Raw genomic sequence first — 24,243 nt, forward strand, 5'->3', positions numbered from 1 at the left:
AGCACTTTGAGTCATTTTAAAAAAAAAAAAAAAAAAACTATGATGTGAAAATATTATTGGAAGTCGTAATGCTTTATTATTTTTATTTAAACATCTCATTTAAGAATATTTTTAAACTTTTGTTATTTAAAAATACCTTTTAAGGTCCACCTGACTTATTTTTTGCTCAAGCATCTTATTTTATTTAAATTAATAAATAGAATATTTAAACAAAAATATATCACAATTAGCTCTAGAGACATTTTTAAATTATAAAAAGTATTTATACGAATAGCCCAAACCACAAGGAAACTAACACTATGTTTGGGAGAGCGAGGTTGAGTAGAAGACAGAATGATGCATAATGTAGTAGAAAGGAAGGGCAAAAGAAATAATATAAAATTTATTAATTTTCAAATGTTTTAGAAGAAATTTAGATGAACCTAATGTAAGAAGAAATAGTTAAAAGGAAAATAAAGTTACAAATGCATTCATTCATTTTTTAAATAAATAAGTACAAAAATAATAAGGGTAAAATAGTTGAAAGAAGTAGGGTAAATTAGAGAAAATACCCTTGAGGTTTGGTGAAATTGCAAGAATCACCCTTGATATTTGAAAAATAGCAATAACCTCCCTTGTTGTTAAATAAAATGACAAAGAAAATATATTTTCCCTTCCATTATATTTCATTTCTCTCCTATTTTAAAAAAAAAAAGAGAGAAAAGACTGGTGGTCCCCGTCGACTAGCTACCATTATTAAAGATATGGGTTCATTGTCATAATGAATTTTTAAATTTGTGATAAAAGTCTATCACAAAACATAAATTTGTAATTAAATTTCGTTGCAAATCTATCAATAAGGTGAAAGAGAAAAAGATGAAAAGGGATATGAAATAGGAAGGCAGAGAGAAAAAAGTATTTCATCTAGATTTGAATCCAAAGAATCCAATTCAAACCATTCAACCGTCTTCCATTCATAATGGGTTCAATTTGAACCCTTTATCTAGGTTCTTCATGTAGGAAAGTGTTTGATTGAAGATCTAGTAGGTTCCCCTCCTCCTTCCCCCTCTCAACAATAGAACAATAGAAAGACAATTCATAAAGAAAGAGAAAATAAAAAAACCACAAACTAGAATAAAAGCCCTCAACAATGGTCCCCATAATTGTATTGAGATTGTTGAAAAATTTGTGCTTTGATTTATGTTGAAAATAATTTAAAAAAATCTATTTTCGATGAATTTAATTTATTGATGATTTTCAAAATATTTTTTTATAAATAATTTTAAATTGAAGAACTCCATGCTCATATATCGATATGTATTTTCAAAATGACAAAATATGTTTATATATCAATCAAGCATGATAATAAACTTTTGAGAAAATATTTTTTCAAAAAATCGACCAAGTATAAAAAAAAAATCCTTTTAAAGTTTTTAAGTATTACTCAACGTTCCCCTTATAATTAATTGAGTATTAAAGTGATTCAATCAATTATTGCAAAATTCCAACTCGAGTATATATTATACAAAATATGTTATTCCAAATGATCAATCGAGATTGACACTTCACATAATCATGGGTAAATCTTTCTCATACTCGAGTATGTCATGAGAATAACCGAGTATCTCTAAAACATCAAAATCTGAGCATATATTGAATAAAGTAAAGCCTATGCTATAATCAACTAATATACTTGAATTAATCAAGTATTTGTTGGTTGAATGCTTTACACATATCTTATTTTAGTTTTGACAAATTAATCAAGTATTTTTCTATGTGATCTTCAAGTTAGTTGATTACATGATTTTTTAAGATATATTTCAATCGATTAGTAAAGATTTGTCAATCGAGTGAGTTTTGCATATTCTCCATTTCTTTAAACTCAACCGAGTATTTTCATGGTTAATTGAGTAAGGCTTTTGTTGGTCCCTTAAGGTATTGGTGTAACGACTCATTAGGGGGTCTAGACGTTTTTGAGTATTTTAGTTCAAGTTAAAAAAAAAGAAAAATTTTGCTTTAATTAATTGAGGGTTGAAAATATTTTTCTTTGCTTATGGAATGAAGAGTAAGTGAAAATGAGAATTTGGTAGCCCATCTAAATGTAACCCAAAAATGTGAGGAAAGTCTAAGTAGATTGGGCCATTGAAATATGTTTTGAATTTTAATTATATTATGAATGAGCTTGGATTATAATAATTTATTGGGGTTAGTGAGTTGGGCCATGGAATGGCCCACGACATAGGCTGCGCCCAATTGAGAAATGGGATTTGAAATTCTTAAAAGAAAAATCATAACAAAATAAATTGGCCATCAAATGTCAATAGTGCCCTTGGTCTTTTTTTTGACCATTGTAAAGGTGAAGTGCAATTAGGTCATTTCGACCAAGTGGCAGGTGCAGATTGTACATTTTCCTTCTTCGTGCTGCACCTGCACTAGCGACCTTTCTCCTGAGTATACCCACATTTCTTATTTATGGCCTCTTCTTCTTATTTCTTTTCTTCCCTCTTGGTTGCTTGTATTTTTCGTCTGGGATGATAGCAGCTTCAGGAATAAATGATTCTTCTATGTAGTGAAGTCATCAGGCAAGTTTTCTTACCCATTTTTATTCCAATGCAAGTTTCTTTCAGCCATTCCTTCTTCATTTCTGCAAGTTCTTCTTGCACTCCCCTTTGATTGCATTGCAAGTTCTCTTATACATCCTCTTATATGCTTGTGCGAGATAGCTGATTCGATTTCCATATTCATTTTTGTTGTTTTACTTTTGTATACTTAGTTTTGATGATAAAAAATAATATTTTATTTAATCCCTAAGTCATGAATCAAGGTTGTAGTTTTCAACATAAATCAATTTCAATATCAAGTATTATTTTGTGAGAATGAAAACCAAATGAAGTTCAAGTACCGAGATTTCAAAGTCATATTTTTCTAAGTCTGGAAGGTTAGCACCTTATAAGGAGACATATATGAAAATGTTTTCTTTTTAGAAAACTAACTCCCAGTAATTCAATAACTAACATTCATTAGTGATAAAATGATTTTTAACGAATTTTTCAAGAAATAGAAAGTGTATATCTTGGAGGCTGTAAAATCGCAAAATCCTAAGTTCCTACTAAAACCCAAATTCTACTTTTTTATTCTTATGGATTTTGAATTTTTAGATATTTTTATTGAATCCAAATGGGGGGTACTTTCCTATTTACATTTATGTATTAAAGTAAATGGAAGGTAAAATATAAATTAATGAAAATGAGGACATTTATGTACTAAAGAAATGTAAATCTGTTGTAATGTTTTCAAGCTTCATTCTGTTGAAAATCTTCTTCATCTGTCGACTGTGTGCTTCAATCTATCGACTATGCCCATAAATAGTCGACTATGCCTAAGGATAGTCGACTATATTTCATTCTGTCGACTATTGTCCAAGGATAGTCGACTATGCTATTTATTTTGTCGACTATGTATACACATGATATTCAAAATTTTCTTTGTATTTTTGATCTGTCGACTATATAAAACGATCTGTCGACTATGAGAAGTTTTGGTTGAGCAATAGTAGACTACGCTTTCTTGTCTGTCGACTATGCCTAGTTTTATTTGAAGAAATAGTCGACTAACCCATTTTATCTGCCGACTGTTTGTTTCTCAGAAATCAATAACGACTAGTTTTTTAATCTCTAACGGCTAGTTTCTCATTCTCCAACGGTTCAATAACGGCTAGTTTTGGGCAAGACTCTTGGAATGCTTATATATTCATATCAATGAGATCAAGAGAAGGCTAATGGACGGGAATGAAATAATTTGAGCTTACTGTTACTCTCGTTTGTATTTACAGTGATTGGGCTTCAATTTTTTCTCTCTTCAAGGCTTTGATTTTAACTTGTATTGATTCATTCAAGCCTTGTTTTCTTTGTTAGAGAACTTGTAACTAAGAGTGCCAACTCTTAGCATCTCGTTTACATTTGTATCACTCTTATTTTCCTAGATTTGTGCTAGAAGACTTGCTCGTTGAAGCAAGGGGTTGTAATTCCTAGCTATGTGCTAAAGGGCTTGCTTGTATAAGCAAGAGGTTGTAATTCCTAGTCTTGGACTAGAGGACCTACTTGGTTTAAGTAGAGGGTTTTAGTGGATTGTTTGCAAAATCTTTAGTGAGGAGCTAAGGTAGTGGATTAGGTTTGGATTAAACCGAACCACTATAAATCCTTGTGTTTCTTGTGCTTGTGCTCTTTAATCTATTTATCTTTCCAAACATTTCATTATTCCTCACTTGGTTCACATATTTATCTTTGTAAACTTACATCTGTCATTTTTATATACTTCATGTTTTATTTCCTAAAACCTCAATTTGTGTTAAAAAGCTTTTCAAGTTCAATTAAGTTTTTAAAATAACCAATTCACCCCCCTCTTGGTGTGTGTCATAGCACATCTCATTCTAATAATTTTGTCTTACTGTGATGTCTGTGAATGTATATATCTATATATATATATATATCTATTGCTGCGTATAGCTTCTTCTCCTTCAGTTACAACATCATGTTCTTTTGAATCTCCTTACTAAGTATATTAAGGTCCTTTTGATGTTTCGAATGGGGATTGCTTTACCCCAGATTTATTTTCTATGAATGCCATATGCTTGGTTTTAGTTTAGATATAGAGGTTTTGTTCGCCTCTGTATTAAGTTGTAGGTTGTATGCATATGTAGAAATAAAAAAGCCCATTCAAATAGCCCTTATTAAAAGCAGGCAGATCATGGGTATACTCCCTGGTGTTGAATAAACCCTCACATGTATATATTATATATGAAATGAACAGCTTGGTGTAAACACCTTATGTTTTAAATAGTTGACGTATATCTAGCTGCGAGCTCTTTGAAGCGAGCTCATGTTGATGCCCTCTGACCATAAGCATAATCGCGAGCTCTTTATTGCGAGCTCATACATGTATGCTCTCTGACCATAAGCTTAATCACGAGCTCTTTCTCGCGAGTTAATTTCTCAAGCACTTATCCGCGAGCTCGTTCTCACGAGTTAATTTCTCAAGCTCTTGGCTACGAGCTCTTGCCGCGCACCTGACCTTGAGCTCTTGCCCAACCCTTTTGACCACAAGCTCGTTCAGTGAACTCTTATGCACCTCCTAACCTCGAGTTCTCTCTCCGCAAGCCGCTCATGACCTCAAGCTCGTTCCGAGCTCTTTTCGCAAGCTCTCCCGAGCTCTCTCCGTAAGCCGCGAACTCATGACCTTGAGTTATTCTCGAGCTCATCCCATAAGCCTTTAGATGGGAGCTATCTGCTTTCACCCTATCTATTTACCTTTCCTTAACCGAAGTAAATGTTTGCATTTTCTTTAATTTATATTTTACCTTTCATTTATTTTAATACATAAATGTAAATAAGAAAGTACCTCCCATTTGGATTCAATAAAAATATCAAAAAAATCAAAATCCATAACAATAAAAAGATAGAATTTTGGTTTTAGTATAAATTCACAAATTTGCAATTTTACCACCATTGAAATACATAGTTTCTGTTTCTTGAAAAATTCATTAAAAATCATTTTTACAACAATGAATGCTAGTTATCAAAATATCAAGAGTTAGTTTTTAAAAAATAAAGACATTTTCAAAATATGATCTAATTGGTCCTTCGCCCTAGAAAAATTTCAAGTTTATGTTTGATTAGCAATTTCGCGTGGTGTGGTCATATGATTGCATGGGGACTAATCATAAATTTGAGTTATGGGCACGAATGCAAGTAAATGCATACTATCACTAGTTAAATAAAATCACAACAATCATATGATGGGAAAAATAGTTATTTAATTTATAATACTCCTCTGCTGGTGAATCGAGATTTGATATTAAATAGCACTTCTTAAAAACTATTCCTGTGTTATAAATTACATCAAGTATTTTTGTGTCATAAATTACATCTTGAATGTGGTAAACGTTATGAAGTAAGATACGTTGAGTTTATCTGATGATGGAAAAATACCCAATATGGGTAAGTAATGTTGAAAGTATGAATATCGCGGAAACAAGAATTTAAATACATGTGATCGGCAAATGCATACATGTACATGTTACATATATATGTGTTTTGCGCACCTATTATTTTGCGTAGAGGGAGAAAGGGTACCCTAGAGTACCTGGCGTGGGACGAGGTGGCCATAGCCTGGCAGGTTGACTCCATATTTATTTGTGAGGTTTTATGGAACTTATGCACTTTTGCATGCATCGATTTATGGCTTGTGAGCCAGGAAAATTAATATTGATAATGAAATGATGCACTCTTGCATGTATTGAATGATGGCTTGCGAGCCTGTGAGAATTGATAATGATATTGAGATTTTATGCGCATTTGCATAGTGGTATATGGTGATATGATATATTAAGTGAATTGATAAATTCAAGAATTATAAATCTGATATATAATTGTGGAGTCCTTGATTACTCTTCTTGGTATCATCATATTCTTGGATCCTATATATTGTTCATTGTTTCTTGAACTTGTTGAGTCTTATGAGTCACTTGATCTTCTTTGCCATTCCAGGTAAAGGAAAGACGGTTATTGGAGGTGAGTCTAGTAGGACTGCAGCCCAGGAATAGTGGTGTACGGAGACGTGTTCTACCTTTAAAGATCCTAGTTAGTGATTTGGTGAGATTTGTAATAATGAGAATTTATTATGTTATGGGCATTTGAGCCTCTTATTATTTTGTATGACCATCGAGTCTAGAGTTATGAGATATTGAGAATGTAATTAAATCTTATTTAAATTTTCGCTGCTAGAAATGAAATAAGTTGAGTTCAGTTTTGTTCTATATCATCTCTATAATGACTTTCTTTCGAGTATTCGGAAGTGGGCTTTACAATTGGCCACTCAAGAGAGGGGTGAATTGAGTGATTAAAATTTTCTCAATTTTAATAAATATTCTTAATTAATGATTTTATTGAAAAATATAATAAATTATATTTGAAATTAATAATAAATGTAAGCCGCACGATATAACAAAAATAAATACAATGAGGCACAACACAATTTATAGTGGTTCGGTGTTTTCAGTCTAATCACCCTTGGGATTCCACTAAAATAATTTTACCAAGGCTTCCACACTAGCTAACCTTGAAAACTAGATACACACCTAAATTATAACGAGTTTTAGGCAACCACTATACCAAAGTTTTTTTCCTAGCTTACTTTAAAAATTAGATTCACCTAGATTTTAATGGTTCTAGGAAACCTATATAATCCATAATAGTAATTTAAATGTTACAAATAATTTGTCCACACTTGGACACAAATTGTAATATTCAATATTTAATATTAAGAGAATTTTTGAAAATTATGAGGTCAAAATGGTAATTACTATAGTTTCAAGTCTACGTATAATATTCAAAACGTAAACGAAAGGTGAAGGGCTATGTCAAAGCAAGTCAATAAAGGTAAAATTGTCCAAATAAGCGATATTTGTCAAAATCAAGAGATTCGCGAAAGTTTAAAGTCAAAAACACGCGATTAAAAGCATTCAGGCAAAAGTGCAGATTTTGTAAACTACCCGAGGGAGGTCGAAACAACAAATTTTCTAGAAATTCTTGAGGGAAATGAATAGTTTAGAACTTGAGGGAAGTCAAGGAATTAACGAAAAGTCTAGGGGCATCAAGGTTTGGGAGGAAATACAATTGAAAGATTGTTGGGGGGATAAACTACAAAATCGGAAAATTTCAAGTGGGAAACCGACCGGCCGCCCTTTGGCCGCTGGCCAGCCGCTTGGAGGCGTCGAGAAGGTCGCCTAGGAGGTGCTAGAGTAACTCCAGGCGATGATGAAGCTGTTTGTGGTTGCCATTGGCCGGAAATGGCCTTGATACGATTGGAGTTAATGGTAGATAAGATTTTCGATTTGGCCGAATTTTTTTAGGGCTTTAGCTCGCAATTTGGAGCTTTTCGATTGGTTAGAAGGCTAGATCTAGGGTTAAGGGGATAAGATCAATCGATTTGTGGTGGAAATTCGGGTCGAGATCGGGTATAAATAGATAATCGAGGCCAAGGGTTTTTCAAAGAAATCGAGAAAAATTAAGGGCGTTTTGGCTTAAATCGAGCTTTGGGAATAAGGGGTTTTTGTTCCTTGGGTTGTGAGGACCGTTTCTGGAGCATTTGGAGTCCATTGGTGTAGAAATAAGGGGGTTTTAGAGCTTTGGCCAGAAAATCGGGCTCGCCGGCGCCACAACTTGCAACTAGGTTTTAAACCCTTTTCTGGCGACTGTTTTGGCCATTCGAAGGCACCATCGTGGTCGCCTCATCAAGCCCTTTAGGCCCCTATAATCGTTTGGAGCATCAGAGATTGCCGAAGTCAGAGAAAACGGCTGCACCGGCTGTGCGTGGGCTTCACTCGCTAAGTCCGTGAGTGGCGCGTGAGGGCACGTGAGGTAGGCTTTTTCTCTGAAATTAATTTTGTAATTTCAATAAAATTATTTTAGGAATTATCATGAAAAAATATTTGGTGAAATTTGGTGTTAGGTATTTTTTTATGAATTTTCGAAGGTAAGAAAGGTTTAAAAATAGAGAAAATTGAGAAAAAATAGAAATATTGATTTTCAAGGTCTTAAATGGTAAATAGGAGACGATTGGGCTGTTGGAAAGAAGGATTGCACGATTTTTGAGGTGTGTCACATTTTTCGAGGTGAAAACTAAACTTTTCTAAATTGAGGTGAGTGATTTGATCCTAGTTTTATCTTGTTTTGAATGTATGTTAGATGGGTGTAATGGGTTCAGGTGAGCAGTTTTACCTTTCCGAGCTTAGGATACACGTGATTGAACCAATTCGAGTGGGTGATTGTACCCTCCAAAACTCGGGATGTTATGCATGTGCGTTTTACTTATGTACTTCTGGCATTATTTGCATATTGATCATGTGGTATATTGCATCAACTGTTTTTACGTACAAAAAGAGTTGGTGCATGGCTTGTGGTTTTTAATATCATTGGGGTGTCGTTTGTTCGTGTCGTTGTTAGGTCCGTATGGGACGGGATGGGGTCTTCTTGAGAATGGGACAAAGTTAATCCTGGTGAACGAGTGACACGGTAGGGCACTCGAGAGATTAAGTATGTCGCGATAAGGTGTAACGCCCTGCTTTTCGGGCGCATTATAACTTGGTACAATTCTGGGATAATTTTTTTTTTTCAAACTAATCCTAAACCACATCATTCTTCGAATCTGTCCCAGAATTCCCATTCATTTTTCTCGAAAGAGAATCATTATACACATCAAATGCGGAAGCAAGGATTGAACTTGATACCTTAACATTAATCGAAATTCAGATATCGTTCCTCAACATAACTTAATACATACATTAAGTTCTCAACTAACATTAACCCTAAATAAGATTATACATCATAATTCCTTAAAACGTTCAGAATTCAAAGTAGTAGGATTTAAATACATGGCTACATAACATACATTTCATTTCTCATGCACTCTGTTAAGTGTCATTTCATGCCTCATTTATCCTCGTATCTGCTACAATCTCCATCTAGAACATTTGAATATTTCAGGAGCAAAGCCCAAGTTAGATGATGAATCATCTAAGTAAGGATACAGAAAACATATTTCATGCATGAATGCAATTTTTTACTCATCGTAAGGGTCAACTGCACCCTTCATACTACTCACCATTTTTGCGGCCACCTCTTTCAAAGCCGGGGTGTATGGGTGCACCCTTGGTAAAGCAGCGGTACCAGTTCGCGCACTCTTTACGGCCACAATGCGCGTGACCAGTGATATCAACGTGTACATATGCATTTCATAGCATGTCATGTATGTAGTATACGTGATGGATACATATCAAAGCATGTCAATATGATGAAAGCATTCCCGAAGATCGGAGTTTGAAACATAAATCACCTACAACCAATCATTTTTCACAAAACTAAATTCAGTTGGGAATACCACTTACCTTCTCAAGCTTATCGGGCTATCTCGATATCCTTGCATCACCTCAATTTGCGTGCCAACCACAACATTCTCACGAGTCACTTCAATTTTAGCCTTAAAGCATCCTAATCATCACATTTCTTTAAATAAGTATTAAAGCCTATTTTTTCATAATTTCTTGCATTTTCTTTATTTTTCTCTCTATTTCCTCCTATTTTTCCTCAATAAATCCAAACTAAATATTTCTAAAATATTTTATCAAATATTTCACTACGATAATTCATAAAATAATATTCCTGAATTTCTAAAATTTTCTAGAAAATTTTACTTACCTTAACTTAGCTTCTCAGACTGCCTCGGTATGCGTGCCACAGCCTCGAAACGCGTGCCTGAACAATTTTTTCTTGCCAACATCTCCGAAAATTACTAAATATCCATTTCCTATTTTTTCGAGATTTTTCTCTATTTTTATTCTCCTTTTCTTCCTTTTTTTTTTTCTTTTTTTCTTTCTCCCCTTCTTCTTCCTCCCCTGCCTCCTGCAACTTACACACAGCTTCTTCTCTTCTTTCTTTTTTTTCTTCTTTTTCTTTCTTCTTCCTTCCTTCCTTCTTCTTCTTCTTCTCTTTTCTTCTTCCCCTGCTTCGCCGCCATGCGCGCACAGCAGCTTCGCCCAGCCGCCACCGCCCGCCTTCCAGCCTACCGCTACTTGCTGCCAGCCTCCCCGGTTGCTGTTGTGATCGTCGTGCCATCGCTGGCAACCATTCGCGACCACCGCTGGCCGCGACTGGTCGCTGCCTCGTTGCAACGGCTTACTGCCATAGCCGCCGCTGCTTTGCGACCAGCTTTGGCCGCCTCTGACCGTCGCTCTAGCCTCCACCAAACTTCCTCGCGGCTGCTTCAGCTTCGCCTTATTTGCTTCTCGCCTTCCCTGCGAGTTGCCATGCTTGTTGCGGTACTGCCATGGTCGTGCCTCCATCTCCCTTCCAGCCCTTTCTCTCTCTCCCTCTTTCTCCCTTGCTTCTCTCAGCCAAGGCTTTCTCTCGCTTGCCACTTGCTTGCCTTCATTTCTCTCTATTTATAGGCAATTCCCTTGCCTCGAGCCTGGCATGGCACCATCCCTCAATGCTTGAAAATCTCCACTTGCAGAAGGAATGGCCATCAAGTTGCAGGGCATGGCTGAAGCTTGCAAGGTGTGGAGTAAGTTGCAGAGGCATGGGATAGCAGCACATTGCGTGAAGATTACTCCAATTGAAGCCATTACATTTGCAGAGCAAGGGCAGCCAACACTTATGCATGCACAACACGTCTATATACATATATATATAATTCTATACTATATTGAAATACTAAAAATTATATATTTAAATTCTAAAAATTCATTTTCATTTCACTTAAATAATTATCTAATTGCAACTATGCCCTTAAACATCGAATAATTTGCATTCCAATACCGAAAACGCAAAATTAATAACTTAAATTTTACTCGATATAGATGATTTCACATTTGCGTCTTCTCGGGACCTTTGTTTCATCTCGAATCCACTGAAGGGTCGCTCATTACGCAAAACCGGAGCCCCCCTAGGGTTCCGTTGATTTTTCAGGAGTCCCATATGACAATTCGATTTTACAGTCTAAATAACAGCTGTATTTTAGCTGTACCGAAAACCGTTCCCAACTTGATTTCTTTCGATACATAAATTCTATCTAGAAACGCTCGTCAAGACCATGTCATTTTCCTTAGACAATTTCACTCCGGGGCATTCCCTGTGGTCAATTTGGTACTTATAACTGCTATTAAGCCAATTTTTCGATATTCTAAACTTGCCTAAATTACATGGCAACCTTACGAAATATGGGTTCTTACACAAGGTCAACCCCAACGATGTGTGGAATTGATTTTTCATGGGAGGTTGAGTATGTCAGGGAGATTTCTCAAATTAGACGTGTTGCATATTGTCGTTTGTCTATTTATGCCATGCTTATATGTCTTACATGCATTATGTAAACTGTTTCATGACATCACTTAGATGTTTTATCATCTAATCTGGGTTATGTCCCTAGAACATTCAACGTTCCAGCCAGAGACTGCTGCGAGGTCAATGACATGGCCAGTGGGGCCAACTGTGTTTAGTTTGAGAGTCACTGTATCATTTTGGAGAAGATAGTATTTATTTTGGTATATGTATGAACGGTTGTATGATATTGTTGTTATCATTTTGTAACGTTGTAATATGTATTTCGGTGTGGGAACCTTTTGTGTGAAACTCGTGGTAGGCCACAACATTTTAAAGTTAATTATTCCACTATGTTATATTGTGTCTCGTTTAGTTTTAAGTCTAAAGATCTTGTTAGTTAAACGAGTAAGACTGAGGTTCTCGGGATTTTTATCTGCATGTGAAGATTTTTTTTGGAATCGTTGCGAGCGCCGACCATTGTATGCGACGAGTGTTTCATCTGCATGTGAAGATTGTACCCATGGCGCCGCGTGTGGTAGACTTGAAAAAAATTCACGGGGATTCCCTTATAGTGACGTGCCCGTGTAAGGCGGGGTGTTACACAAATAAAAAATTAAGAACAATTTATATAAGGCAATAATGTTTAAATAAATAAATAAATTTGTAATCTCAAATGGAGAAGTTCGAATTTGTCGTAAAAGACTTAAATAACTTTTCTCATCTTGCCTTGTGACTCTTCGGTGGATGTGCAATAATATTTCGAGAGTCTCAGATTGCTTGGATGCTTTGCTTGAGAGCATTTGAGAGCTTTCGTGTGTTTTGGATATGCAATGGAAGTACTTAGATACAAACAAAAATGAGTTTGGGGGGGGGTATTTATAAGCATTTTAGCCACTAAATAAATTTTAATATGAAGTTTAAAATTCAAAATATGCTTTGGCTTTCTCAAACAATAAGAAAATATGTCTCATATTTAATTCAAAATAAATTTATTTTTTGCATGAGAAATCAAGATTTGAAAATTCAAATATAAGTTTTTGAGTTTTAAATGATTAAAACAAAAAAATATGTAATACCCCGAGAGCCCAGAGAAGTTAGATTATATCGAGGATAGTGTAAGAAAGGAAACAACACCAGCTGGATACCTTTTGGGCTGAATGTTGGCAAAGAACTCCCAAGTTAAGCGTGCTTGACCTGGGGTAATCCAGGGATGGGTGACCCCCCTGGGAAGTTCGTGTAGGCCCATCAGGATAAGTTGTTCCGGACCTTTCTATCGCTCGAACGGGATGTTACAGGTGGTATCAGAGCCGACCCTTGGCGAAAGCGGTCCGATGAGGGCGGGGAGTGGCGCCGGGGCTTGAGAGCCTGTACAAGGAGCGGCTTCTGGCAGGTTTCTAGGATGGCAGCCCCCAAGGGGAGAAGGTCTGGGACCAGTTGTAAGGTCGCATGACGAGGACGTCATGTGCTTAAGGGGGGGAGAATGTAATACCCCGAGAGCCCAGAGAAGTTAGATTATATCGAGGATAGTGTAAGAAAGGAAACAACACCAGCTGGATACCTTTTGGGCTGAATGTTGGCAAAGAACTCCCAAGTTAAGCGTGCTTGACCTGGGGTAATCCAGGGATGGGTGACCCCCATGGGAAGTTCGTGTAGGCCCATCAGGATAAGTTGTTCCGGACCTTTCTATCGCTCGATATATACTAACTTCTCTAGGCTCTCGGGGTATTACATTCTCCCCTCCTTGAGCACATAACGTCCTCGTCATGCGACCTTACAACTGGTCCCAGATCTTCTCCCCTTGGGGGCTGCCATCCTAGAAGCCTGCCAGAAGCCGCTCCTTGTACAGGCCCTCGAGCCCCGGCGCCACTCCCCGCCCTCATCGGACCGCTTTCGCCAAGAGTCGGCTCTGATACCACTTGTAACATCCCGCATCGAGCGATAGGAAGAACCGGAACAACTTACCCTGATGGGCCTACACGAACTTCCCAGGGGGGTCACCCATCCCTGGATTACCCCAGGTCAAGCACGCTTAACTTGGGAGTTCTTTGCCAACATTCAACCCAAAAAGTATTCAGCTGGTGTTATTTCCTTTCTTACACTATCCTCGATATATACTAACTTCTCTAGGCTCTCGGGGTATTACAAAATATGTCTAAATCAATCTCTTTTAATTCAAAATAAATTTACTTTTTGTATGAGTAAGAGAAAACATGTTTAAATATAATTATGCTTTAATTTAAAATTTAAAAATTCAAATATAAACTTTTGAGACATAAATGATTAAAAGAAGAAAATATGTTTAAAAACAATTCTCTTTTAATTCAAAATAAAGAGTAAGAGAAAACATTTATAATATAAAAATATTTTTGTTAATCATCAAAACTTAATTAATATAAGCAAGTTGGCTCAACAGCTTTGACTGAATATAACTATGTTTTTGTACTTCAAAATTAATTGAGTATGGAATATTCGTACTTGAATATGCATTTTTATTAGTCAAGTAAGTCTAGTTTGATAATTGAGTAATTAATGTGTGTTTTTTTTGTGGTTTATGAGTTAACTGAGTAATGCTTAATCATACTTGAGTAGACTTTACATAATCGATTACCTAATTCTATTCAATCGATTGGAATGGTTTCATTAGTCGTGTATCTATTTAACTCAGTTAAGTAACTGTTATTTGAATTTGAAAATTATAGCCGTTAGGCGCATTCAATACTTGATAGTTTCTACTTTTTAGTTCATTAAATGGTAATCAGATAACATGAGTTTTCTTGTATGAATTAATAAATGTTGTTTAATGTTATTAGATATAAAAAATGACGGTTGTGAGACAAAATAAAACATTCATTTTGGATTCTGTCATGTCAGCTAACATTCAGTGCAAGAAATCTATAAATAAGAAAATGAGTTGCTTGAAGAAAGTTACATGACCTATTCACGATACAACTTCAAACAAGCTTTAAGAATACTTCTTATTCTTTAATCTTGCTTCTCACGAGCTTTTCATTCTAAAATATTTCCGTGAGAAATTATTTGGGAGTGAGTTTTATTTTATATCTTGTAACTCTCTCAGTTAAGAGAAAAGCTTTTGTCCTCACTGTTTTATTCATCCTTTTCTTGACTTATTTTTTCACAATCATTTGTGATCTTGTTAAAAAAAATGTTACGCATTGGCCTTTAAAAAGTAATGGTTCTGGCTTAGTCTATTTGAAAAGCCAAATTGTAGAGGTCATACCTTATCTTGTGAAAAAATTACGGTTGTGGTTGTGGCTGTGGTTGAGTCCATTATAAAAAATCAAGTGTAAAGATTTATAATGAGTCTACTAAATCTACAAGATAATTGAATATACAAGTAGGTGTGGTTGAAAAATCCTTGATCATAGATCAAGGTAGTAAACTAAGCGGTTGAGGTTGAACCGCTCTACATCTCGTGTACTACTTTCTTTAATTTATTTATAGCATTTATTCTTTGATTTTTTTCAGTCAAGTTTATTAATTAAAACTGATGAAAAAGTTTAATTCACCTCCCCTAATTATTATCTACATAAAAGAAGAAAAATAAAGAAAGAAGAAAACCAAAATAGAGTAAAAGCATTTGGCAACAACCGCATCCATGATGGTTAAAAGAATAAGAAAATTAACACAGAAGAATAAAAAGTCCAAAATAGAGGAGAGAGAGAGAGAGAGTTAGTGACGCCCATATCCATGGCTGTCATAAAAATAAAAAGATTCAGATAGAAGAAAAATAATAAAAAGAAAGTCAAACTAGAGTAGAGGTGATTAGAGGATCGTATGAAAGAGAATAAATGGAAAAAATAAAGAAATAAGGCCACGTTTGATAGCCAACTTTTTTCAAGGAAAAGATAATTTTTTTTATCCAATTTTCAACTTGTGCATTGTTTGACAGCTATTTTTTTTTTTTCAGGAAACTCATTTTTCTACTAATGGTCATGTGAGGGGATTTTCCTTCAAATCATGGAAATCAAATTCCTTGGGAGATGAGATGGAATTTTCTTGAGAAAATAATTTAATTAATTTAAAATACGTTATTATTTTAATTTTTTTTATAAGATTTAATATTTTTCAATACATTTTCATTATTGAATTCCATGGAAAATGTGTCATTTTTCATGAAAAATAATGTCTATCAAACACGAAATGCCAAGAAAATGATCAAATTTTATGGAAAATATTACTAATCAAACATTAAAAGATGGAAAATAACATAATTTTTTAGGTAGAAAATTATACCAATCAAACAGCTTAAACTTTCAATTTTCAGAAATTAATTTTCCTTACAATTCAATTCCCTGAAATTCATTTTCTTTTCACTCAAATTTTATCCTTACAATCAAATGCATCCTAAGAGAAAAAGAAAATAGAGACGGATGGAAGCCTTCTAAATATAAAGTTATTTTAGTCCTTCATAAATATTTAACTAGAGTTAATTGACAATAAGAAAAAATTATAACATAATATTAAACATCAAAGGTATTCATTATATATATATATTTTAAATGTTAAGAGATAATTTTTTATAATTATTTTAAATCTCAATAACAAATGGAATTGACCTAAGGTAGTAATCATATTTATAAATATGTTTTCTTTACCCTTTTTACATCATATACATAAGTAAAATAAGAATATAAAAAGAGAAGAGAAAATATTATATACCCTTCTTTTCTTTTCTTTTCTTTTCCCTTATATTATAAACTCTCAATCCAAATACCGTCCCTTTCTCACGACATCAATGGCTTCACGCTCATAAGTTATTTCAAGAAATTTAAATTTAAAGTTTTCATTTAATTAAACAAATTAAATAGTTTTTCTTGGAGTTTTTTAGATCACTTAGACTATCTTTGACCCACTTCCATATTTCACTTCCTATTATATTATAAACAATTCATTCTCTATTTTTATTTTATCTAAAAAACTGTAGGTACTTCAGCCATACTCCCTATTTTCTTTTCTATTTCACTATTTATTTTATTTATTTATTTTAATAAATTTTAATTTTATTTATTTTATCTTTTCTATAATTTTCACACATAAATAGAATTAATAATTAAATACACAAAATAATCAAATATAGACATATATAAAATTAATAATTAAATATACAAATCAATAATCAAATACATAATATCAATCATCCAACACCAAAATAAATATATTTTTTTTAAAATCTCACAAACCCAGCTGCTCAATTTGCTCCTTACCCCGCCATTGTTCTACTTGTTGTCTCCACCTCCTCCTCTGTTGGTCGTTGTTTTGCTTGTCCGCTTCCACCTTCGTTGGTTGCCAATTTCACCTTTGCCTGCAACGTGCATTTTCTTTCCCACATTAATGGTCGTTGGGGGTAGGGAAGAGATGGCAATAAGGGTAGCTTAGATTTTCGCTCTCCAACTATAACAAACAATTTGAAACTCAACAAATATATGTTGAATGACAAGACATATAGAGAACTCTGTTTCAGTGGGTTTCTAGTAATTGACTTCATATTTTAGCTTGGCGAACAATATTTACTCGTGTTAGAGATGACCTTACTTAAATTAAAATGACATTTTTTTTATTAAAAATAAAATTTGAAATTTACAGAAATTAATTTAAAATATCTTTAAAATAGTCTCTTTTTTTTTTTGTGGGTAACACCTTAAAAATATCTTAAAAATGGTCTAATATTTAGAATTTTGAAATATCGATTCTTGCAGTTGCAATAATATAAAGACAGCTATACCCTTCATTTCTTTTTCTTCGTACCCTTCGAGTCCCCTGCGGTCTCAAAGAAGATAACATCGACGTTAAAGGAAAACCTGTGGAAAGGGTTTTTGCTCATAAACCCTAACCGCCAGCTTCGACTCCCAATCCTCAGCTGCAAGATAACCTGGTAGGTCGTTTCATCTTCGACTGCTTGTTACACACATCCAGCTGTTTTACTTACATAGGCAGCGGTTAAATATTGGTTGAGCTCACATTTTATCTATCTATTCATAATCTCTTTCCAAGATAATCTATAAGACAATTATGGAGCCCAGATTGTTCATCTCTCCGCCCAGAACATCACCGTCTATTCCTTCTCTACCCTTGTTTATCTCGTACAAGTCATCTATCCTTGCAAAACCGAAGCTTTCTTCAAAAACCTATATTGGTCTGTCAAGGGAAGACTCGGAGAAAACACCCTTTCTGGGTAAAAGCTTTGGTTTGCTAGGCAAAATTGTTCCTTCGGGTAATCTAGGGAATGCCCGCGTTCCGTTTGGTCGAATAAGAGCTGCTGCGGTCAAAAGAAGAAAAGAGGGTGTTTTTGATAATGTGATACAGAGGGACAAGAAACTTAAATTGGTCATGAAGATTAGGAAGATTCTAGTGAGTCAGCCCAATAGGATAATGTCACTTCGTGACCTGGGTAGGTATAGGAGAGCATTGGGTCTCCAGAAAAGGCGGCGATTTATTGCCCTGTTGAGAAAATTTCCAGCGGTTTTTGAGATTGTGGAAGAAGGCGCGTACTCACTTCATTTCAAATTGACACCCGAAGCCGAAAGGCTTTATTTGGAGGAGATGAGGATTAGGAATGAGATGGAGGATATTTTGGTTGTTAAGCTGCGAAAATTGTTGATGATGTCGTCAGAGAAGCGCATTCTTTTGGAGAAGATTGCCCATTTAAAGACTGATTTTGGGCTTCCTTTGGAATTCCAGGACACAATTTGTCGGCGGTACCCCCAATATTTTAAGGTTGTCATGACCGGGCGAGGCCCAGCTCTGGAACTTACTCACTGGGATCCTGAACTTGCTGTTTCTGCAGCTGAGCTTGCAGAGGAAGAAAACCGGACTAGAGATCTAGAAGCAAATGATTTGATAATTGACAGACCACCGAAGTTCAATAGAGTGAAGCTACCCAGGGGTCTCAATCTTTCCAAAGGTGAGATGAGAAGGATTTGTCAATTTAGAGACATGCCATATGTATCGCCTTACTCTGATTTCTCTGCATTGAAGTCTGGTACTCTAGAGAAAGAAAAACATGCTTGTGGTGTGGTTCATGAAATTTTGAGCCTCACTGTTGAGAAGAGAACTCTTGTTGACCACCTCACTCATTTTCGAGATGAGTTTAGATTCTCACAGCAGCTAAGGGGAATGTTGATAAGGCATCCTGATATGTTCTACGTCTCTTTGAAAGGGGATAGGGATTCGGTCTTCCTCAGGGAAGCATATCATGACTCACAATTGATTGAGAAGGATCGGTTATTGCTCATCAAAGAGAAGCTCCGTTCGCTTATTGCTGTTCCACGATTCCCAAGGAGGACAGCTCCTGGACCCAATGAAGATGGAGCAGAGGGAACTGATGAGCCAGCAGATGGAAGTGGTGGTGAGGATGGAGAAGAATGGTCTGATATTGATGATGCAATAAGTGATGACTTTGATGATGATGAAGATGGGGAGGAATTCGAGGATGATTGGAGTGATGAAGATGATGAAATTCCCCCAGACTTTGATGAGGATGGGGGAAGTGTGTACTCTGGAGTTAGCCAATCAACTAAACGGGTGGATAACAAGACAAAGGATGAAGAAAAGGTGCTTCTCCCTGTGTTTTCCGATGGTCGGCCCAGGGATCGCTGGTGAAAGTTCTGGGAATTTGACTTGTTATTTTCAATGCCCCAGGTCCAGCTGGGGAACATTCAGTGAAAGGCCATGGAGGGTGGTGCTCTATCCTCCTTGGAGGGGGACTGCACTTTACTGCCTGGATGTGCATCTCTAATACAATTCATACTGGATGTTCTTCCTCAGATAGGTACAGGGTAGTGGGCAAGAATGAGTCAAGCTCAAGCATCATCTGCAAATATTACATTTTTGTTGTTTTGATGGAGGTGGATCAAATTTGTTACTTATTTCATGGTGTGTCTACAATAGAACATTTTGTATGGCCCTTGTATCTGTAAGCGTGTTCTGATGTGCAATAAAAATATGGTTGTATCCATAAGCTATTTTCAGTATCTTGGCAATTTAGAGTTGTCCTGTGCTGCATTTTGTTCTTTTTCAGTATCCATAAGTTTGTCTGGTTAAGCTCAAACAGGTTTAGATGTATGGAGGATGAAAATGATCTTCTAAGGCATGAAAGTTTTCTCCTAAAGATTTGAAAATAATGATGATAATTAGAATAAATTATGATGCCTCTAGCTAAATCTGAGGGGTTTAACAGTGAGCATTTTTGATTGCTCAAACACCCCTCCCCCAAAACATGTGCAAGCTGAGCATGTTCTCGGGGCTGGTAAACAACTTACTTCTTCTCAATTGTTCTTGTTCTGATCTCTCAAAAGTAGCAAGAAAAGAAATCATTAAATCAATTAGTTTTTGCTTCTATGTAGCTTATATAGGAGAAAATTTTAAGCAATAATGAACTTATCAATCACAAATATATGAACTTTTTGCAAGTGTTATTTGGTGTTGAAACTTAAAGAATGAGTGTAATGATCTGGCTCGCTCCCTTCCTTGTCAGGTTAGCTTTGACCTCTACTGAGTTTTTGTTGAAAAAGTGACTAAGAAGTTGTTGATGTGATTTGAAGGAGTCAAAATAACTGTTAAAGATTATCTATAACCAATAAATTAGCAACTATCTGATATACTTCAGATTGGTTGTTAGCTGATCTTTAGCTAATTTTTAGCAATTCTGTTTACATTTTTAATGTATAAATATATGCTTTGACTGCTGAGTAAAATGGTCTTTTGTGTTCTCTCTATTATCTGCATATCTTTCAATGAAATATGTTCTAAATGTCAACAAGAACAAAGAAGATTGATGAGGCAAGAAGGACATATTAAAGGGGTTTTTCAAGCAAAGTCTATGAAGAACAATGGTGGAAATCATGATACTTGTCCTTATTGTAAAAAGACAAATCACCAAAAAAACAAGTGTTGATGGAGACCAGATGTCAAATGTAATAAATGTGGTCAATTGGGTCATATGGAGAGGGTGTGCAAAAATCAACAACAAAATGAAGCCAAAGTAGCAATGATGAATAGCCAACCAGAAGAGGAGGAGTTATTTTAACTCTACTCAAAATCATATTCATGCCTATGCCCATAACCATACCGATGCCCCATAACCATAAATCATAAAATACCCATATGCTTATATCCAAAATATGCCAAAATTAAAAATTTGTAGCCTCAAAGTCAAGGAGGAGTGTTAAAAAAGTGACTAAGAAGTTGATGATGTGGTTTGAAGGAGTCAAAATAACTGTTAAAGATTATTCATAACCAATAAATTAGCAAATATCTGATATACTTCAGATTGGTTGTTAGCTGATCTTTAGCTAATTTTTAGCAATTCTGTTTACATTTTTAATGTATAAATATATGCTTTTATTGCTGAATAAAATGGTCTTTTATGTTCTCTCTATTCTCTGCATATCTTTCCATAAAATATATTCTAAATGTCAACAGTTTTACATATTAAGATCACCTATACAATATGAGCCTAGCAGTAACATTAGAAGCACATCCTGAAGAGACTTGCCAGTTTTGAAAAATCCCTGATCATAATTCTGAATAACAGAAGATAAAGTCATTCATTAATGACTAATGGGCTAGAATTCATATAGCCAGATAAAGAATTGATACATTGTTGTATAATTCTTATTAACACTAGTGTTATATTTCCAGTTTCTTATTTGGCATTCCTTTCCTTCTCAATTTTTTGGCCAATGTGAGGCAACCTGGAGTACTTCAGCCTCCAACTTAGTTCATGGGGCTTCCTATAGTGGATGCTTTTGAATAGCTTCAGCCTAGTGGTTCCAGACCCTGTTTAAGATCAAGCAAGCTGTCCAATATCACCCTTTGATTTGGGATCTTTTTGTCGTATAGTGTATTATCTATTCAGATTTCTGTCTATCTCTGGCTTTATACTTACCAAATCTTATCCTGAAACTCTGTTTCCATAATTGACTCAACTGTTGAGCCAAAGTGAGGGGACCTCAGGTTATCCAAAATCAAGCATCCCAACAAAGAAGATCTTCAGCATTGTTTCTTTCTTAACTCTCTAGTGGATGCAGGTAGGAGTGGTGTTATGGGTAAAAACCCAATGTCAACATGGGAAAAGATACATAGTATTTATACATATAATATGGTTTGATTTGGACAGAATGCTAAGAAAGTTCCATTATATGCCAATCCTGCCACACCCCCTAGTCCCCCCTTTCCACTTAAAAAAGGTTTAAGTTACTTTCAGGAAAGGTTAGGGGTGAGACGCGGCACAACTCAAGTACTAGGACTCTGCGTGCAGCACAAATGGGAAGGCACATCTTTCAGCTAAAACAATTGGAGACAAACCTTAGCAGAATAGTTTGGTAGAATTATCTGTGATATTGTTCACAAAGCAAGGTTCTAAGATAAAATGCATCAGGAAAGATTAGCGACGGGCTTAAAGGTGTGATCGGTACAGAATTTTTCATTTTTATTCGATAATACGAATATTATGGTGGGACAGGGATATTGAGCACGTGATCCAAGTTGGGACAGATTTGTAGAGATTGGAAACAAACTGGCAGGAATTGTTCTTACAAAGGGGAAATGTGATAGTTTATGGATATGGCTGAGATGCCTAAGCTGCTTTATTCCTTTGTTCACTATGGTTGACTTGCAATGTCTTCAAGAGCCAAATTCTTGTGTGTCTAGGATTAGATTAAGGGGCCTTTGGAGGAATCAAAGAGTCTGGTTTTGCCACTGAAACAGATATGAAGGTCCCACGGCACCTTCTGCCTCGCTTCTCTTTCTCAAATTGCTGCCATTCTGCGACCTATAAATAGGGCTCTTACCCCTCATCAAGAACAATCAAGGCAGCATAGAAAGCGATAGATGTCTGAGTTCGTGAATGACCTTCAAGGCATTGGTTGTTACCTCTCCCTCAAGGGCTTCTAATCTAGCCATTTGAAGTCTCGTTGACATGCAGTGCGGCAGGCTACAAGCCCTTTGGGGAGTTGTAACAAGTCTTGCCTTGCGATGAAAAGGGAGAGCTCCCATTCAGCGCCTAGTCCTTCCGGGGCAGCCTTTGCTCGCTCTCCCTCAAAGGCTTCCACTACTTTACACCTGAAGAGGTTAAAGAGGCGGGAGCCTGGGGGGAGAGCAAGCAAGTTGTCGCGATCATTTTTTCCCGAGCTTAATTCTTCCAATGCATCCATGGTATTGTGACCTTCACCGCAGCTTTCCTTGCTTTGTTCTATGCCTTGTGGTATGTTTCCTATTATCACCAAGTGCAGTTCCATGTACATCTAACAGAAATGAGTAATCTAGCTAGCTTAACTCCAAATTTTTTCAAACATATCAGTCGTTAATTAGCATCACAGAATCTTGCTGATTGACAGATTTAATTTCTTGGTGACAGAGAACTGAGATTGTATCCTTGGAGTTGGATCGGAACCTAGTTTTGTCATCTCTGAAGATGATCCACCCATGCATGTATATATAATAATATTTCTCTAAATAACGGCGTCTTCAACTTGAAGGAATTAGCAGTCGATATATAACTCAGTTGCAGTTGGCCATGCAGGCACCGGCGGACAGCCTCCATCCTCATGCATCTTAATTTATATATGCTTTTGATGTATTCATTTGTACAAGCGGCAGCTTTGAGGCAAAACACTATGTATATAATACATGATCATAATTACACTTCTGTCAAATATAAGTAGTAAATAACCCTCCCATTCCATCTAGTCACGTCTGTTTCTGAAATAAAGCAAAAAAAGAAAAAAAGAAAAAAAGAAAAAGAAAAATAAAAAGAAAAAGAAAAAAAAATGCAAGAGTCCAGTCCCCACTGCTTTGCCTCCCTCGCTCGTCCCATTCTCCACTTCTCTCCTCCGCTCGTTTGCCTGTGTCTGTGCCTGTGCGGCTGGTGCGGTGCCTCTGATTCAAGTATTTCTTTATCTTTTCTCTTATCTCTCTCATCCCCAAATAAAACCCCTCCTCCAAAACTGTAAAAAATTCCTTCCGACCAGGCCACTTCCTTCTCCAACCCGCTTTATTTGGACACTTTCTCCTTTCTTGCAGTCTTTGCCAAAATATTTTGTAATTTTTCTTTTTTGATTTGATAAGTGTATATGAAATTGAAACTATCAATTTTTTAGTTTGATTAGGATGATTTTAGATTCTAGCCTTTTAGTTTAATTTACAAACTCAATTGGATTTTGTGGGTTTTTTTTTTTTAAAAAAAATTGAGTAATAAACAAATGATTCGGAATTTGGGCTTAGGATGCTTTTAAAAAAAATTCATGAACACAAATAGATTTGTGTATTTTAAAAAAATTGCTTAACAAATGAAAGATTAAAAAGTTGGGGCTGATTATTCTAATAAATTGTTTTTTGGTTTTAACTTTCAGATATAAAACTAAGCATT

General features: G+C 35.6%; 1 protein-coding gene across 1 annotated transcript; it reads left to right on the forward strand.

The window, feature by feature from the left end:
• The first annotated feature begins 17,628 nt into the window (after nucleotides 1–17,628).
• Nucleotides 17,629–19,846, forward strand: LOC127802644 (protein WHAT'S THIS FACTOR 1 homolog, chloroplastic). The gene has a single exon (XM_052338579.1). The coding sequence runs from the start codon at nucleotides 17,886–17,888 to the stop codon at nucleotides 19,473–19,475; it is 1,590 nt and encodes a 529-aa protein (XP_052194539.1). The 5' UTR covers nucleotides 17,629–17,885; the 3' UTR covers nucleotides 19,476–19,846.
• Nucleotides 19,847–24,243: the final 4,397 nt, after the last annotated feature.

Source organism: Diospyros lotus, chromosome 5 (assembly GCF_014633365.1).
Source record: "Diospyros lotus cultivar Yz01 chromosome 5, ASM1463336v1, whole genome shotgun sequence".
Lineage (NCBI taxonomy): Eukaryota > Viridiplantae > Streptophyta > Magnoliopsida > Ericales > Ebenaceae > Diospyros > Diospyros lotus.